This window comes from Mustela nivalis (genome assembly GCF_964662115.1).
Source record: "Mustela nivalis genome assembly, chromosome: 6".
Classification (NCBI taxonomy): Eukaryota; Metazoa; Chordata; class Mammalia; order Carnivora; family Mustelidae; genus Mustela; species Mustela nivalis.
The window spans coordinates 82,005,357-82,022,567 of NC_139025.1; the positions used below are offsets into that span (position 1 = coordinate 82,005,357).

The following is a 17,211-nucleotide window of genomic DNA, read 5'->3' on the forward strand; positions in this document are numbered from 1 at the left end:
AAGTCTCACTTGAAATTGGGCCCTGCTTTAGAAATTCCCTCAGAGCTTTGCCCTATAACTTGAAGGGTACTGAGTCACTCTGGAGATGAGATGAGCAAACAGGCTCAGTGTTTAGGGGATGTGCTCATCCGTGTCCTCGCTTTCATCTCTTTATGGGGAAGACCCATGTAGGCACCAAGTGGCCAACTCCTGTTGCTCAGAGGTCCTGGAGCCAGCCAGGCGGACTGGCTCCCTGTGGGCTCCTGCCTTGTCCTGCCACACACCCCCACAACTTGGTGCCCAGCCCACCTTCTCAGGAACTCCCACCCCTTCCTGATCAGGCTCCAGAAGCCCCACACTAGCTGCCCTGAGAGGCCCTTCATCAGGAACGGGAGCTGGGAAAGAGGTTTCCAGCTAAAGCACTCGACCTTGGGCCGGTTCCTTTATCCAGAAGGTGCTGGCAGGTTCAGACGACTGTCTGCACCAACCTGGGTGAGCTGGCTGGTGGAGTAGCTTCCTCTGCCAGTGCCCAACCCCACTCTCAGGCAGGATAAAGAAACCCAGAGGGCAGAAAAGTGGTTTATTTGTAAAGGAGACTGCTGCAGTAGGAAGAAGAGACAAGGCGTGAGGAGCACTACATAGATTTTGGGCCAGATTCTGACTACAGTACACGTTTTAAAACTGGGGAGAGAAGATCAGTTGTGCTGTTAGACTAGGATGCTCAGGGGGTTCCTGTAGACTTCTTTCTTCGGGCCCAGCCTCTACCCCACCTCAAGGCATTTGCCAGCCCTTTTGACAGTGGGGAGCCTAGCGGAGGGGGAGGCTTTTTTGGTGGGAGAGTTCCAAGATGCCAGCATCTGTGCTCCCCCTCCATCCTTAGGCTCACAGCTCCCTAATATACATACGCACTGCTTGTCAGCTCCAGTCTTTAGAGACTTTTTCTTAGCTTGGAAGAAGAGGTATCACTTTGCCCCAAAGTAATAACAGCTCTCCTGACAGGTCTCACCTGTTTCCCAGCCAGTGCCTCCTCCTTCTCCAGGCTGAGACATTCTGGACTTGGGAGTCTCTGAACCCATATGGATGACTGACCATGGCCACCTGGACCAAAATTCGGAGGTGGGAATGGGGAGGAGGTAGAGGGAGTCAGAAATAGGAAGTACAGAGTAAGGTATAGGCCCAAACCTCTGCTCAGCTGGGCAGTAGGAAGAACCCCTGGGCAGGAGGCCTAGAAGTTCTCATAATGGTGGGAGAAGTGAGTCCGGTCCTGCTTGTTGATGAGCTGACAGGCCTTTTCCACATTCTTGGTCATGCCCGGGGGACCACAGCTAAACACCCCAATCTTCCGGACCTGTTGGGGGAGGGGAACGTGAAGGCTAGCTCAGTGTTCGTGTTAAAGACAGGCAAGAGTCCTTGATGAGGGCTCCTTCCAGGTTTCTGGTAAAGGTTTGCTTTGCACCATGTGTGGTGAGGGCTGGCTCGATGTATTTACATCTAGCTCAGTTTTGGTAGACCTGCTCTGTGTGGGTCCAACCTCCAGCTCCTTGAAGGCATTTGTCAGCTTTGGGGACATGATAAGTGTTTCAGATCAAGGCGAGGTTAATAAACGTTCCAGTTAAAGGCTAGCTTAGTGTCTCACTGAGGGCTAGGCCATTATGAGACAGTGGCTATCCCAGCGTTCATGGTAAAGATCAGCATCTAGGGTGAGGGCTGGCTGGGTATTCATGGTAAGAGTAGCTCTGACTTTACGGTAAGGACGAGCTCAGTCACTGCACCCTTCCCTCTAGACAGGCACCTTGGCTTTAAAAGAAGCAATCTCTGTTGCTGCTCCCCCCTTAGCCCCTCAGAGTGACCCCTACTATTTCTCTACTCCATGAAACCCACTTATTTCCTGGGTGATGTGTTCTCATCACCCATCAATTCCTTCCCTCATGGAGATGACCTGGGAGGTTTGCTCAGACCTCCGGGGATAAAGGCCAGGAGAACCTTCATATGGGGTGGGACTGACCTGCGGGTGGACCTCCTGCAGGGACTTGAAGAAGGGCTCGAAGGGGGGGCGGCCGAAGTGGGTGACAGAGCGCAGTCCCGTGAACAGACTCCGGTTCAGCACCTTCTGGAAGTGCCGCTCACAGATGTACTGGGGGCACAGAGGTAGGTCAGGCCAAGGACAGTCAGGGTCCATGCCTAGACCAAGCCAGCCTGCAGCTCAGGAGACAGAGAATGGGGTGGGGAGGGAGCTGGAGGCTGTGGATCAGGACCACCATCTCTGTGCCTCCTGCTGTCTGAACCTGGCTGTCCACGCACCTGGCCTGGCCATCTGTGTCACCCTGCCAACCCATATACCCACCTAGCCGCCCTGCCCTACCAGCATGGTGGTCCTGAGGTCAAACTTCTCAGCCAGCTGGGTGATGTAGATGTGCACGGACACCAGGTCCTGGCAGTCATTCTCCTCCACCTCCCGGATGATGTCAGCCAGCCACTCAAACTGCCGCTGGGTTCGCGTCACCCAGATGAAGTAGATCTGGGGACACATGGTGGGAGCTCAGGACCTGGCTTAGCTCAGGGTCCCCATATCCCAGGGATCCAGCAACAGAACTCTTCCGGTCTTGGCCAGCTTGTGTCTCTCCCCAGACACCCTGGGGGATGGTGTGTTGCAGGGACCATGAGGCCAGGTTCTGGGTGGGGAGTATGTGTGGAGTTATCCCAGAGTATAGAAAGGTAAAAGGCTTGATAACCTGGGGTGGTGAAAAAGGACACTTGTCAAGTGAGCTGAAGGTCTGATGGGGTGGGAAGCAGCTTTTTCAGTCCGAGCCTGCCCTGCCATTCCCTCCAATGGGCCCTCCTCAGGCTGCGAGGCTCTAAACCCTAGCCCAGAGGGATAGGGTTCTACTAAGGGGCACATCACAGAGCAGCCTTAGGGAAGACCCAGCTGGCTTCCTGGAGCAGATGGGAATGGGCTCAAAGAGAGACTGAAAGGATGGAAGCTGCCACAGAGAGACCCACGTCCAACTTCTGAAGAGAATGAAGCGGAGCTGTGTGAGTTAAGAAGCAGAGGCAGAGTTGGCATGGACAGCGGAGAAGAGGAGCGGTCTGTCACCCTCCAAGTGCTGACAGCGCATGGGCTGGGCCTCTGCCTGCTGCGTTCCTGTGCCCCTGACTCACCCGCCAGGCCCAGAGAAACAAGCAGGGGCCTGCTACTGGGTCCAGGCTGGGGTGAAGGGACTGGGATGGAGGGGGCCTGAGGGCCTGGGCTGTGTTCCTGGAACCAACCCAGCCCACCAGCCTGCCTCGCACCACCTCCCCTCTTCTTCCTCTTGAATGCAGAGCCTGTTTCACTTCTGCCCCACCCCAAATGTTCCCTTTCTTCTCTCAACCTAACAATGCTCCCTTCAGGGACTGGCCACCTCTCTAAGACAGAGAGAGGTTTTTTTAACCCTCTCCAACTCTGTTCCTTAGGGTCTGAGGATACCCTGACGACTCTGGGGTCAGGCCAACTGTGCTTTGTTCTTCAGATGAAGAACAGAGGCAGGGGGGACAGGCAGAGATGGACATAGTGATAGGGAGCAGGGGTAGGCAGAAAGGGCACTCACCTTCTTGCAGAACACGTGGCAGCTGACCGAAGACTTGAAGACCAGGTCTTTGAGGATGGAGGCGAAGGGGGTGACCCCAATGCCCCCTCCCACCAGTACTGACACCTCAAACTTATGCCATTCCTGGTGGCCCTCTCCAAATGGCCCATCGAGGTACAGCTGCAAGAAGAGTAGGCTGGAGTTAAGCTCCACCACCACAATAGTTCTGAAGCTAGAGGGGGGAGGCAGGGAAAGGCGGGTATGTTTATAGAGTGAGGCGAAAGGGGGTACCATGGCATTACCTGGAAAGACCGGTCTCTGGATTGGGGGAGGGGAGGGACGCTGGGGAGCCTGGGGCTGCAGGGCAAGGCCTGCTATGGGTAGCTCATCTGGCCTGGGTCTGGTCACCTTTGGGTATTTGGCACAGCCATCTCCTGTTGGAGGTGAGTAGATCTCCCTGAGCCGAGTGGTCCAGGGTCCTGCCGCCCGGATGTGCAGGCTGAGCATGTCCTCGTGGGGTGCAGAAGTCAGTGTGAAGGGGTGGTACTCAGTGGTCCCCAGAGCCAGACAGGCGATCCGCACCCACTGTCCCGACTTGTACTCAAAGCCTTGGGGCCGCTGGAACTGCAGGTGGGTCACTCCTGAGGAAAGGAAGTGGGCAGGAGGCTGCTATCCAGGACCCAACACCATTGTGGCCTCTAGAAAATTCCCCCACCTGCAGCCTCAGCTCTCCTTCTGGAATATGCCAAGGCCTCTTCCCACCAGAAGGCGTGACTCCCTTTGGGCCATGCCCACCCGAAGGAGGGGCAGTGAAGCACTGGTACACATGGTCAACAGGGAAAGGAGCAGCCTGGCCTGGGCTCCTTCCCTCTCTGTTGTGAGAGAGGCTCAGGTCCCCTGGCCAAGAGCTTCTCTTGCCAGCTCCCTCATCACTGCCACCCCAAGGCCCCTGCCAACTCCACTGGGCCAGGCCAGGAGACTGCAAGGTCCAGGCTCTGGCCATGCCCTGTGGGCTTTGTCAGTACCACCCAGGTGGTCCCTGACTGTGTCTAGGCTGGTACCTGAAGGCAGCAGCTCAGCCTTCACCACGCTGATCTCCACCTTCTTCCGGCTCAGGCTAACCAGCTTATCCCCGACATAGATCAGTGCCGGGACCAGGAAGAAGATGTGGAAACGGGGCAGCTGGATCAGGCCAAAGCTGCCGTGGATGATGAGCTGGACAGAGTGAAGAATTCGGCTCAGACCAAGCCATACCCACAATAGTGCCTGTGGCCAGCTCAGAGCTTAGCCCCTAGGATCCTCCACCCACCCCACCCCACCCCACGGTCACCTTCCACCCCCACCTCTCCGTGTACCATGCTCCCTCCAGGTTCCCAGATCCAACCACTTCCAACCCCAACTACTTTCACCTTTCTGGAACCATCCTAAACCAGCCCCTTTGACTCTTGATGGGTCTTCTGCAGTAGCCTCCTGGGTGGTCTTCTACAGGGCTGCCCTGTGTGACCCATTCTTTTCAAGGCAGCCAGTGTGACTTTTTTAAAGTTCATTTTATCATGCCATCTCAACTTAACCAGCTTTAGTGGACTTCCCATTATACCACAGGATCTTGAGATGCTCTGGCCTTTGCCTGCCACTGTTTCCCCTTCCCTGTTCTTCAAACGTAGCAAGTCTTTCTGCTTCAGGACCTTGGCACCTGCTGTGCCCTCTCCCTGGAATGCCTTCTCCCTGGTTCTTCCCCTGGCTACTTCTCTCATTGTTTTAAAATGTATTTAAAATTTGTCAGAACATTTGTCATTATCCACACTAATGTTGTTTCTTCATTGACATGTTTCCCCACTGGACTGGGGGTTTGTGTTTGTCTTTTTTTTTTTTTTTTTTTTTTTGCCACCATACTCTCAGCTCTTACCAGTTGCTGCCTGGCACACAGTAGGCATTTAATAACTGCTGAGTTAGTAAAAGGAGTTCCCCCAATTTATCCTCTGCCTTTGGAGACTAAGAACACCTAACCAGTCCCCCTTTTCCATGAAATAACTGAGGAATTGTTCAGCTCTTGTCCTTTCCCCAAAAAGCTGGTCTAACAAGGTCAGACACAACTTGCCCCCATGCTTGCCATTTGCTTGTTCCTAAGTCTGGTAAGTCTGGCTTCTGCTTCCACCTCTTCTCAGGACCTGCTCGCTGGGGGTTCACCCGTCCCATGAATGGTCAGACCCCAAGGTCTCCTTCCATTTGCTCCCACGGTTGGCCATCTGTGGCACTAGCAACTGCCCATTCCTTGCCACATCTGCTGCTTCTCTTGGGCCACTCATTTTCCATCTCTCCACTGGCTCTCTATTCCTTCTCCCAGCCCTGATCCTGCATGTTGCCCAGTCTCCTCTGTCTATGCTGTCCCATGTGGCCCGGCCCCCCCACTGAGCCACAGCCCCTCAGTGGCCACTGCAGCGCACACAGGTCCTGCCACCACCTAATACCCTAGGGCCATCCACAGCCAGGCCTGTCCCATCTGTGCCCTGAATATTCTGTCATCATTTCCACCTCTGCACCAGTGCTCATGCCCTTTATTCTATCTGGAATGCTCTTCAGATTCCACTCTGCCCTGTCAAATCTTAGCTTACCTCTCCTTAAGGGTTGGCTCAAGTCCCATCTTCTTCTCCCCAACGTCTTCCCTAACCAGTTTGGCCCAAATGAAATTCCCTTCAGTGAGCTACTATAAACTCACTGTTTGGAACACTCAGCTCAGCAATTAATCCTATATTGTCTGCTCATTCTGACCATTTCAAGGGCATGGCCCTTATCTTTGCAGCAAATCCCAAGTTCCTGAGGGCCTAGCTTTGAGTCTCCCCATCCTCCACCTCACTACAGCGTACCACCGAACAAATGTGTACTAGACCCTTCAACGGACAACTGTTAAACTGAACTATGACGCCTCATTCAGCTCTCCCCATCCCCAGCTTAGTATTCCTCTGCCCACAGGACTAACCCAAACCTCTCTGGGCTCTTCCCTGAACTGGCTCCACTTTCCCCAAGCTCCTCTTTCATTATGGAGCCCACACCCACCCCCAAGGCTTTCTGAGCACTGAACCAGGCTGAGCACAATGTCTGGGTGACCTCATACCGCTCTGTTTATACATCCTATTTAGTGTTGGCTCTACTTTTAAACCACAAAGTTGCTGCAGATTCATGGTTGGCTGAGGAGCTGGGGTGGGGTGGGGGGAGCTAGTCCTGCCCTCTTCTGCCTGGATCAGGAGCTTGGACGTCCTTCTGCAGGGTCCACTCCACGCTGGGATCCTTTACTTGTAGCTTCTCTTTCTGTCCCAAGTCAAGTGGCCATGAGGGATAAGTGGGTGTTTCGGCCCTGATATCCCCCCAGGTGAGACTCCCTCTAGCGGCCAGCTCTAGGACTGCCCAGCAGAGGGTCTCGCACCTTTCTGAGCTGCTGACTTCCTTGCTGGTGGGAAGGGTGGCTCTGAACTCCAGTGATCCCCAAAACCCAGGAATAAGTCAGAAAGGGGTCTTGGTCTCAGGGAGTCAGTCTGGCCACCCTTCTGGATCTCCCATCGAGAACAGCTGCTTTTTCACCAGGACCCAGAACATCACCTCCGCCCGCCCGCAGAAACTGTGACCCAGGAGGCTGCGGCTCCACCCTAGCAAGGGTGGGTAGGGAGGGACAAATTAGCCAGCTTCCAAAGAACGCAGAGATCCCTTTGGAAACAAACATCATCAGTTCTAGGAAACGACCTCACCCAACGCTGGGTATTCATCTTCAGAACCATGAAGTGCTGAGCCTCGGGCAACAGGGAAACAGACCCTCTGATCAGTGAAGACAGAACTGCACTTGAGAGGAGGCAGGGCAGCCCCCAGGTGCCAGCCTAACTCAGGCCACCATGGACTCTCTCCCTCTGTCTCACGATTGAGTGCAGTTCCGCCTGGAGCCAGGTGACAGATGGCAACCATCTGGGCTCTGTGCTTCTGAATGTTGGCAGCCAAGCTATCATCGGTGGGGACGCTGGGGCCTTGGGACTTAGTTTAGCTTCTCAGCAGGACTCTCGGGTGCTCTTTAGGGAACTGCCTGTGACCATGAAGTAGGAAGCCAAGTGGAACCATGACACAGGCACAGATTGGAGTCAGCTCTGGAACTAACTAGCTTGTGCAACTGATGGCAAACCCACAGAAGATAAAGGGAACAGGACGACAAGAGAAGAGAGGGAGGCAGAGCCTGGGTTAAGGAGAAGGAAAGGGAACAAGTAGAGTCTTAAAAATCCATCTTATCAATAGACCAAGTGAAAACATTTTGAGCAAGCTCATTAACTCTACAAGTGGCACTCCACTGGGCAGAAAGGTTGGGGTACTAAGACCTCAAAAAACAGGATCGGAACAAAAGTGGCAGAACCAAATTAAGATACGTTTTCTCAAATAGAAAGGGTATTGCTCCCTTGCATGTAGGCAGCCCACCTAGGAGCTCACACTAGCCACCGGGGAACTACAGAATCACTGGCTAGGCAGAAATGATGTGGGGGTGTCTCAAGGAATGCAGACCAGCCTGGTGGGGCTGCTACTGCCAGACCCCTGCCAGGGCATCCATCTTCCAGGTGCTGCATCCCCGGGTCTGTCTGCTTGGCAGCCCCACACTAGATTCTCCAGCTGTGAAGTGAGAAGTGGAGGGGATTCCTGAGAGGACTAAGGGAATGGAGAAGCCATCATGGCCTTCCTGGGATCATCCCGCCCAGACCCCAGGAGCCCTCACCAGAACGTAGAGCAAGATGTAGAGGTGGTGGGTCAGCCAGAAGCCCCGGAAGCTATGGCGCCGGAAGTGGTGGGAGGCGAAGACATACATGATGGCCAGGACCAGGAGGAGCAGCACCCCCGTGAGCCCTGCGAAATGAACATGGGGAGAAGGGCAGAGGGGCGGGGCTGTTCTGAGGCAGCCAGAGGTGAGGGTTCCCATCCCACTTCATTGCTCTGGGTGGGGGTGGTGGAAGCCAGGCTTCTCCTTTGTTCTCTCCCCACACCACTGATTACAGATTCCTTTTATTTCAACAGACTCTGCTCATCCCTCCTAAGCCTTGTCCTGATTGTTATTTCTCGAGTACTGGTGTCATTTGTTTTTTGTCTGTCACTTCCCTCACTGTCGGGCCCACAAGAACAGAGACCAGGCTGCTGCTGGTTCAGCTCAGAATCCTAGCACCTCCTGAGGGCTTGGCATCCTGTGGGCCTCATATAAATGTGTGCTGACTGAAAGAAGGCAGGGGCAACAACTCTGGGCCCTCTGGGTTAGACTTTGGACATTGCAGGTCCTGCCCCCATGGAGTCAAGACTCTGTCTAAGCCCCATAGCCCCTGCCTTGGCTACAACAGCGTGGGCTGTGGGACCATTAATGAGTAAGCACAGCCACCTGAGACCCCTGTGTTCAGCCCAGTGCTGGTGGGAGGACCCTCCTCTCACAGGGGATCCCAGGCCTGGGGTACACAAGAGAGCAATACTAGATTCAGGATGGGAATATGAGGACAGAGAATGGCCTCTCAAGTGTCAAGGAGGAGAGAGGCAGAAATTAAGAAGATTAGAGCCCTGCAGTATGGAAAAGCTGAGGTTAAGAAGGGATCTAACCAAAGCCTGTAAAGGCCTGAAAAGAGAGGAGGGCATAAACACAGCCTTACCCACTAAATCCCAGTGTGCAGGAATTAGCAAGCACTCTGAAGTTCAAAGCAGATTGTTTTAGGATTTAAAAAAAAAAAAATACTGTGTTTCACAGAGAGGAGTGTAGAAAATGTATTACCCCAAGGAGGGAACAGACTGAAAATATAAATAGGTTTGAGAAGCTTCTGAATAGATTCACAGCTAATAGTTCTAAAATAGGTGATTATGGGGAGTTAGGGATATGTCCCTAAACAGCCCTCGTCAAGACAGACTACAAGGGGTGGAGGGCTCTGTCTAGTTTGACAAGCCCCATCTCTCCAACATGCATAGCATTCCTCAAAGCCACTGTCATGGTAGGTGTGTATGTTGGGGTGTAGGGAGAGGGGAACACTCCCATACCACAGCAGAGGATGTTCAGAGTTGGGGCAGGAGCCCAGCCAAACTCCCAAGAGAAGGATTGGGAAGCAGAGGCTCTTACTGCCCTGGAGAATCCTCGGGACCAGAGGGCAGAGCCTGGCCCATGCTGAGAGCTGATTGAGTGCTGCCTCATAGCAGTTGGAACCCAGAGCCAAGAGCTCAGAGCCAGACCCAGAAATTCAGAGTAGGGAGGACTCTCACCTGGCACAGTCTGGAAGAACCACCAGTAATACTTCTGGGGAAACTCAGACCTGTGGAGAAGGGAAAGCAAGGAAGGATGCTGAGAGATGTCTGGGACTTCCAGAAAGAATATTCCAGAGGAAACACCCCAACCCAGCCACCAGTCTCCCTTTCTGCCCACTTGGGGCCAGGGCTCTGGCTGATCATTGTTTGTCCTATCGCTTGGAAGGTGACACTATCCTCTGAGCCAAGGAAATTTGGCTCCATAAAGTATCCCCCACCTTGACACACACACGCACGCACGCACGCACGCACATATGCACACATACACGCACATATGCACATGCACACACACAGTCACCCACTCACTCACCCATTGTCATGGAAGAGTCCAGGAAAGAGGCAGGAAAGCACGCTGAGTGGGCTGATGGAGAACAGGTACACATTCACCACATGGCCCGCACTGTGCAAGACTAAGGAAGACCAGACAGGGTGGGAGTGAGTCAGGGGGTGGCCTGGTGGGGGCCCTCAACCCATTCAGCCCAAGTTGGAGGACTCCAGCCACCCAGTCTTGGAGGCCTGAAGAAGAGCCTTAGGGGTCTGCACTTCTGGTCTCTCATCATCCTCCTGTCCCTCCCCACCTCCACCATGCCCCATATATACCATCTGTGAGCACAGCCACAGGAATCTGAAATTATACCATTGGAAGTTCATTCTTTGGGTTTCTCTCAAGGAGTACGTTTTACCACATAAAAGCTGGGAAAGAAGGCATTGATGTGCCCTCATTCTGGGGTGTGGGTAGCTTGTCAGCTAGAGGCTGGTGAGGGGGCCCTGAGAGCATGGGAAGAGAGCATGTGGGGCTCCTGGGCTCACTTCACACCACCATGGGGCCAGCTCCATCCTTCTGAGAAGGACATCTGGGGCTTACACTCAAGCACAAAGGAGAGCAGAGGGGCAGGCAGCAGGGTGCAGGAGGATGTGGACAGAAACCCTGGGACTGCGGGGCCCTACCTGTGAGGATGATGGCAGTGGAGGCAATGAGCCGGTGGAAGTCCACGGCGGCGTCAAAGGGCACGTAGCGGTGGAGGAAGGTCTCTCGCAGGAAGGTGATGAGGTTGCGGCACATGGTGAGCAGGATGTAGGAGAACATGAAGGAGATGCTGGCGGCTGTGCCCCGGGACAGGATGATGCCCACACGGGTGGTGTCCGTGATGCCCGTGTGGTGAGCCTGGTAGGCATAGTCTGTCGGGGAGCCCAGGCGGGTGAGAGGGGAGCAGTGCAAAGGACAGAGAGCTGCGGAGGCGGGTTAAGGGCCCACCCCGGCCACCTTCCCCAGAGCCTCTCTTCAAGTTCAAAAAGTCCCCTTGGGCCCGCAGGAGCCGGGACTGTGGGGCTGCCCACACTCACAGTAGGCACGCTCCAGGAAGAGACCCCCAGCAATAGCATAGAACACAGCCACACAGCCGATGTGGCGGCGGTAGTTCTCGATGAAGCGCTTGAACTGCTGCAAGGTCTGGTGGCGTCGGCTGCGCTGAAACTTCTCCCGGTGAGCCTCTGTGAACAGCAGAGGCTGGAAGGATGTGACCCTGGGAGATGGGAAATCTTGGCTCTGGCTATGGAGTGCCCCCTCCCCCAGTGCACACCCATCTTCCCAGAGCAAAGAAAGGCCATCAGTTGCTCAAGCCAAACAGTGTGCAGACCCTCTAAGGTTTTACCACACTCTCCAAGCAGAGTAGGGACAGCCTTGCAAGTGCTCACTTGGTCAGTTTATCCCAGGGGATGCTCTTCCTCTAGCCCTGTTCCCACTCACACTCAGATAGCCCTCTCCCCTCCCAGTCTGCAGCTGGCCCTTCTTACCCTGCTCTCTTCTCACCCTTTGCTGGAAGCTCAGAAGACACCCCTTCCAGGAAGCCTGCCTTGACTTCCCAGGCAGAGGTGAGAACCTCCTTGAGCTCTGAAGCCCCTTGCTCTGACCACTATTACAACAGTCATCAGTGGGACACTCTATCAATGTACCAGATCATCTTGTCAGACTATGATCTCCCTGGGCATGAACTCTGCCTCCTGCCTACACCCCTTTATGCTGAAGGGATGAATGACCTGCCTGGCCTTAAGGGGAGGAGCAGGCGTACTTCTTGCCAAACCTCCGCCGGATCTCCTGTGGAGGGTCTGTGTCCATGGGGCACTTCAGTCTCTGTGCTGTCCACTCCACGTCAGCGTTGCTGTGGGGACAGCGAGCACTCACTCTGGGGGAGGGACTAGGACAGGAATGAGAGAGAGAGGATTTTGGCCACCTGAGCCACTTGATCCTCTGCTGTCCCGGTCTGTCTTCAGAGGGGTCAGAGCTCTCAGCCAGGGGACAGCAGGATTCTCTAGAGACCTAGAGAGAGAATGAGTTATGTCCTGGGGATACACACACAGTGGTGCCCTTCACAAGGGCATCTGACCCAGGAAGTAGGTGAGGACTGAAATCCAGCAGGTTCTCGGCTCTTCCTGGTGCAGGGCTATGTCTGCCTAGAGTGAGGAGCCCTTTTTACTAATTTGTGTGAAGGCACAACATAGGCAGGTAAGGGAGAGAAAAGTCTTCCTCCCACCTCAGCCCTCCTTCCAACATTCTGCAATGAGAGCTCACCAGATCTTTTCCTGGCTGATGTAGGAGGCTCTCCGGCACAGGTCCTTGATGACTTCAGGTACCTCCACCCCTGTAACGCAGAGCAGCAGCTCAGGGCCCAGAGCCCAGGAAGCCCTGGCATTCACCCCATATCCATACCATAGAGGGTCCTTGGCCAGTATCCTTGCCTTTTGGGTGCCCCAGCCTTAAACTCTGCTCCCAGTGGGACCCCGTCCCAACCATGAGTGGGCAGGGAGAAGGCCTAAAACAAAGTTGGCCAGGCCGTGTCCCCTGGGTGCATGTCCACCTTCAGCCCCACTTCTGGAACTGGAACCAGGCTTATGGGATAGAGTTCAGGAACTATATACAATCTTCCTGCTGAGACCATTCTGCCACAAAACCCCTGCTAAACCCTCCAGCTTAAAAGCTACTGGGAATTAAATGTAGCCCTAGGAGGTGCATAAATGGAGATCACCATAAAATCCTTGCCACCTTCCTCTGTTTAAAAATGTCCATAACCGAGACACCTGGTGGCTTAGTGGGTTAAAGCCTCTGCCTTTGGCTCAGGTCATGATCCCAGGGTCCTGGGATCGAGCCCCACATTGGGCTCTCTGCTCAGCGGGGAGCCTGCTTCCCCCCACTCTCTCTACCTGCCTCTCTGCCTACTTGTGATCTCTGTCTGTCAGAAAATAAATAAAATCTTAAAAAAAATAAAAATATAAATAAATAAATAAATCTAAATAAATCTAAATAAAAAAATAAATAAATAAAAATGTTCATAATAAAATGCTGGGGAGGGAGATACTCTCCCATGAGCCAGCCATGCCTGTCTGGGCTGAGCACTGAGGGGCAAAATGGTACCAAAAGGCAAATCTAGGTGCACAGGGAAAGGGATGATCCTTGTGCTATTCTTGTACCTTTTCTGTAGGTATGTTTAAAATGTTTCATAGTAAATCTGAAGGAAATAGCAAGACACAACAACAACTAAAAGCAAAACAAGATAGGACCCAGAGGTACTCTTCTACATAATCCTCACTCCTCCAGCTTGGTCCTCCACCCCAGGGGCTGGATGTTCCTGGGACTCTGGCCTGGGCTCATCTCCAGGCACCTGCCCCTGCTCTGCCCTCAGGCCCAGGTGCCTACTGCCCTGGCTGCCTGGGAAAAGTGAGAAGCAGGAGAATTGGGAGTACTGGGTCTGCACTGCACTGCACTGCACTGCGCCTCTTCTCCAGCCCCGGGCTAGGGAAACCCTGAGCAGAGTGTTAGCTCTGTCCTGCCCAACTCGCCCCTTTCCCCGATCTGAGCTGCTCAACTCCCCCATGTTCTCGTAATCCTGGGAGGGGCTGGGTTTGGTCTCAACATGCCCCAGTGAGACAATATAATGGTACTGTAACAGCTTGGAGGAGGCCACAGAGTCCTGCTACCTGCCCCCTCCTCACCCTGGCTCTAGCCCCCACCCACCTGAGTCAGACGCGAGTGGGACAGGAGTAGGGGGAAGGACAACAGAAGTGGGTCTCCATGCACTCAAGCAAACATGAACTGAGCACACAGACAAGGAATATAAAGGCAAACAAAACCAGAGCCACCCCTCCCCCGACATCAACACCTGCCACCAAACCCTGTAGCTCAGGTGACTATGGCCCAGGGCTGTAATAGGGAGACACTGTCCCCCCCCCCCCCCCCCGGTGCTGGGCACCCAGGGCAGGGGCTTTGACAGCGAGCTGGGAGAGGCAGAGTCTTATCTGCTGTTCCTGCACCCCATCCCGATCTTGCCCCCCCCACCCCTGGGGCAAAACTGCATTAGGACTCTTGTGGGCCCTAGGCACTGGCAACTTACTAAACCACTTCTGCCCTTAAAAAAAAAAAAAAAAAAGTAAATACATATATTTATAAAAGGTAAATATTTTTTACAGTCATGTTGGTATATAAAAGGATATAATCCAGGTTGGATATGTTGCCACCTATTCATTATTATTATTCCTTCTTCTGATTTTAAAGAGATTAAAACATTTCTGCGGGCTTCTAAAAGTAGGTGGGTCCGAGGCACTGTGCCTGCTGTGTCTAATGGCTACATCAGTCAGCCCCAAGCCCAGGCCGCCCCACCTTTGACGCAGAGCTGCGTGAAGCGGAGCTCGCTGTCATGGTCCCGCAGCATGAAATGGAAGTCCTCCCACGTCAGCTCCTCCTTATCCTGGAAGCCAGACTCCCGGAACATGGACTCCACCACCTCCGTCAGCTGGTCCTTGGACAGGCAATTGTTGGAGATCTCGATAAAGGACCTGGGGATGGGGGAGGGAAGCCATCAGGCCCAGAAAAGGAGCTTGAGGCCTAGACAAGAGGACCTACTGGCCATCCCACCAGGCCTTCGGAGCCCATACAGAAGGGCCCCAACTGGCCAAATCCCAAGCCCCCTCCTAGTTTATAACAGTCTTCGGCTATATGGCCCCTGCTCTTTACCCTCCTGTTCCCACCTTCATGCCCCCACTCCTTTCCTCCACCAGGACTCTTCTGGCCATCCCACAGGACCAACCTCAGCATCCTGATGAACTCGTCCTTGGAAATGAGACCATTCCCATCAAAGTCATACATGCGGAACATAAGGCGAGACTTCTCCTCAGGAGAGCCTGGGAGGAGGAGGACCCTGTGAGAGCCCCAACCTACCTGCCTAACCCCAGGCTGGCCAGAAGGGGCCTCACATGAGTGTGACCCACTGCTGAGCACAACAAGGGGTCACTCTGCTTCCTGATCTCTACCTGGGTGCTCCCAGATGCCTGCTGTGGCTGGAGACCTGGCCTGGCACTTCCCCATCTCCAATGGGTCAGCTACCCTCCAGCCTCAGTCTCTAGCCCCTTCTATCACCGCCTACCTGGACGATTACTCCCTTCTCCCCTACCTTTCATGAAGACCACCAGGATGTCCAGAAACTCCCGGAAGGACAGGTAGCCATTGCCATCTTTGTCGGCCAGGGAGAACATGGACTCCACAAACATGTCCTGGGGCTTGAGGCCCAGGGACTCGGCAAACTCAGCTCTGCTCAGCTCGCAAGTCAGGGCCTCCCGTACTTTCTGGGATGAGTCCAGGGGCAGGGTCCCTGCGTCTGCCTGGTCGATGTCCAGCACCTGCCCCCGGGCAGTAGCAGAAGGAGGGAGAGAGAAGGAGACAAGGTATCCTTGATTTGAAGTCCAGCTGAGGCTTATAGGAGCTGCCTTTTCCAGGTGTCTGCCCCCCACCATCTCCTGAGCACCTGTCCTGTGCCCTGAGGTGGTCCCTAGGGCCATTTGTTCTACAGAGCTCTGGTCCTCTATGGTAGCTGGGTAGATCAGGGACGCACACTTGATCCAAGCAGGCGATGTGGAATGGGACTATGAGGTCCCAGGTCTGTCTTGACCTGAGCACAAGAAACCTCAGAAGCTGTGGACCACCATGTTCTTCCAAGTGCTCAGAGACACAGACAGAGGGAAGTGAACATACAGAGAAAACCAGGCAGGCTAAGAGAGAGAAGTAAGTGACCCTGTTGGCTGGCAACTCTCCCTTTCCTTGCCCCTTCCAGGCCAGGACACAATCCTCCCTTTGGAATTCCTGAGATATCACTGTAGCCTCAGTCAACTGATCCTTTGTCAGTACAAGCTTGCTCCTACACCCAAAGGAGTTTTGACTCGAAAAAAAGAAAAGAAAAGCCTCAGCTGAGTTGAGAAAAAGCTGGGATTGGGAAAGGAGAGTTCTCACAGTGGGCTATCTGCAGCCCATCCAGGAGCTTTCCGAGCATCAGAACAGGCAGTGGGGGAAGGAGGCAGGCCTCAGGCCACAGGACCTGTTTCTCCTGCCTGTCAACCGGGAGCCCCCGGTCCAAACTTGGCTATGATTTCATGAGGCAAACCTTGTTGCTTCAAAACAAGGAGCTTTAGTGGAAAGAGCCTGGGGCTAGAGGCAAAAGACCGGGTTCCTGTCCCAGCTCTGCCACCCACTTGCTGTGTGACCACAGGCAAGTCTCTCCAGTTGTCTGGCCTTCATTTTCCTTATGTGCCCTACTTGTCTGACAGGGCTATTGTGAGAATCAACAAGAGAAACTGTGTGGAAAATGTCTTGAAAACTGGAAGCACTGTGCAGATAGAGAGGGTTGGCAGCTACCCCCAAGTCATAGTAGCCCACTCTCGCACCCCCAGCACAAGGAGTCCCTGTAGTCCTGATGGGTCCCCAACTGAGTAGAGGTGCTCTGGCCCCCCCAGGCCCTCGCAATGAGTCTCCTCTCCTGGGGATCCCTCCATTCTAGTGCATACTCCAGTTCAATGGGCTTGGGGAGTAAATGACAAAAGACCTGTGCCTGGCACATTGTAAATGACCATTAATTGGCCGCTTCCCTCCCAAATCTTCTCCCAGGCCAGCCAACCCTGCTCCTTCTCCTCAAACATTAATTGTTTGCCTTTCTACTGGGCACCACTGTGCAGTCCCTCCTGCTCCTTTCCTCTGAGCAAAAATTTTCCACCTCTTTTTAAGTTCTCACCAAATGTGACCCGAACCATGACTGTCCACCAGCCTGAAGACTCACTACCTTTGCTGAACTCCTACACTGCTTAGCTCTTAGCTGTTTTGTAGCCATCATTCCGTGCTGGTTATCTTCCCTTCTGTGGCTGTTCTTTCTTCCCAGAGGCAGGACAGAGTCCTTGCGTGGAACCTGGGCTGGATGGATCTTATCTCTACCAAGCTTCTCCTCTCCACCCTCCTGGACCCAGGCTACTTTATTTCTGTGCCTGATAGGGACTTGAGTCCTTGCATTTCTCTTCCTGGCTTGTTTTCCCACATCCTCTCAGTAGTTCTTGGAAGTATGCA

At 53.9% G+C, this 17,211-nt stretch overlaps 1 protein-coding gene across 6 annotated transcripts in view; it reads right to left on the reverse strand.

Annotated features, from left to right (window-relative positions):
• Positions 1-544: 544 nt before the first annotated feature.
• Positions 545-17,211, reverse strand: part of DUOX1 (dual oxidase 1) — a 32,710-nt gene continuing 16,043 nt past the window's right edge. For 3 of the 6 annotated variants that reach the window (XM_082734271.1, XM_082734269.1, XM_082734273.1), the window contains 16 exons: positions 15,278-15,503; positions 14,915-15,008; positions 14,488-14,663; positions 12,406-12,475; positions 11,906-12,031; positions 11,181-11,359; positions 10,785-11,015; positions 10,147-10,246; positions 9,795-9,844; positions 8,287-8,414; positions 4,607-4,760; positions 3,954-4,186; positions 3,567-3,725; positions 2,342-2,497; positions 1,985-2,113; positions 545-1,327 (listed from right to left, as the gene is read on the reverse strand). In XM_082734271.1, coding sequence (XP_082590397.1) covers positions 1,205-1,327; positions 1,985-2,113; positions 2,342-2,497; positions 3,567-3,725; positions 3,954-4,186; positions 4,607-4,760; positions 8,287-8,414; positions 9,795-9,844; positions 10,147-10,246; positions 10,785-11,015; positions 11,181-11,359; positions 11,906-12,031; positions 12,406-12,475; positions 14,488-14,663; positions 14,915-15,008; positions 15,278-15,503 — 2,334 coding nt within the window. In that variant the 3' untranslated portion in view covers positions 545-1,204. Of the gene's footprint in view, positions 1,328-1,984; positions 2,176-2,341; positions 2,712-3,566; positions 3,726-3,953; positions 4,187-4,606; positions 4,761-8,286; positions 8,415-9,794; positions 9,845-10,146; positions 10,247-10,784; positions 11,016-11,180; positions 11,360-11,905; positions 12,032-12,405; positions 12,476-14,487; positions 14,664-14,914; positions 15,009-15,277; positions 15,504-17,211 lie in introns of those variants that run through there. The other 3 variants (XR_014312730.1, XM_082734270.1, XM_082734272.1) reach the window with 3 other exon arrangements.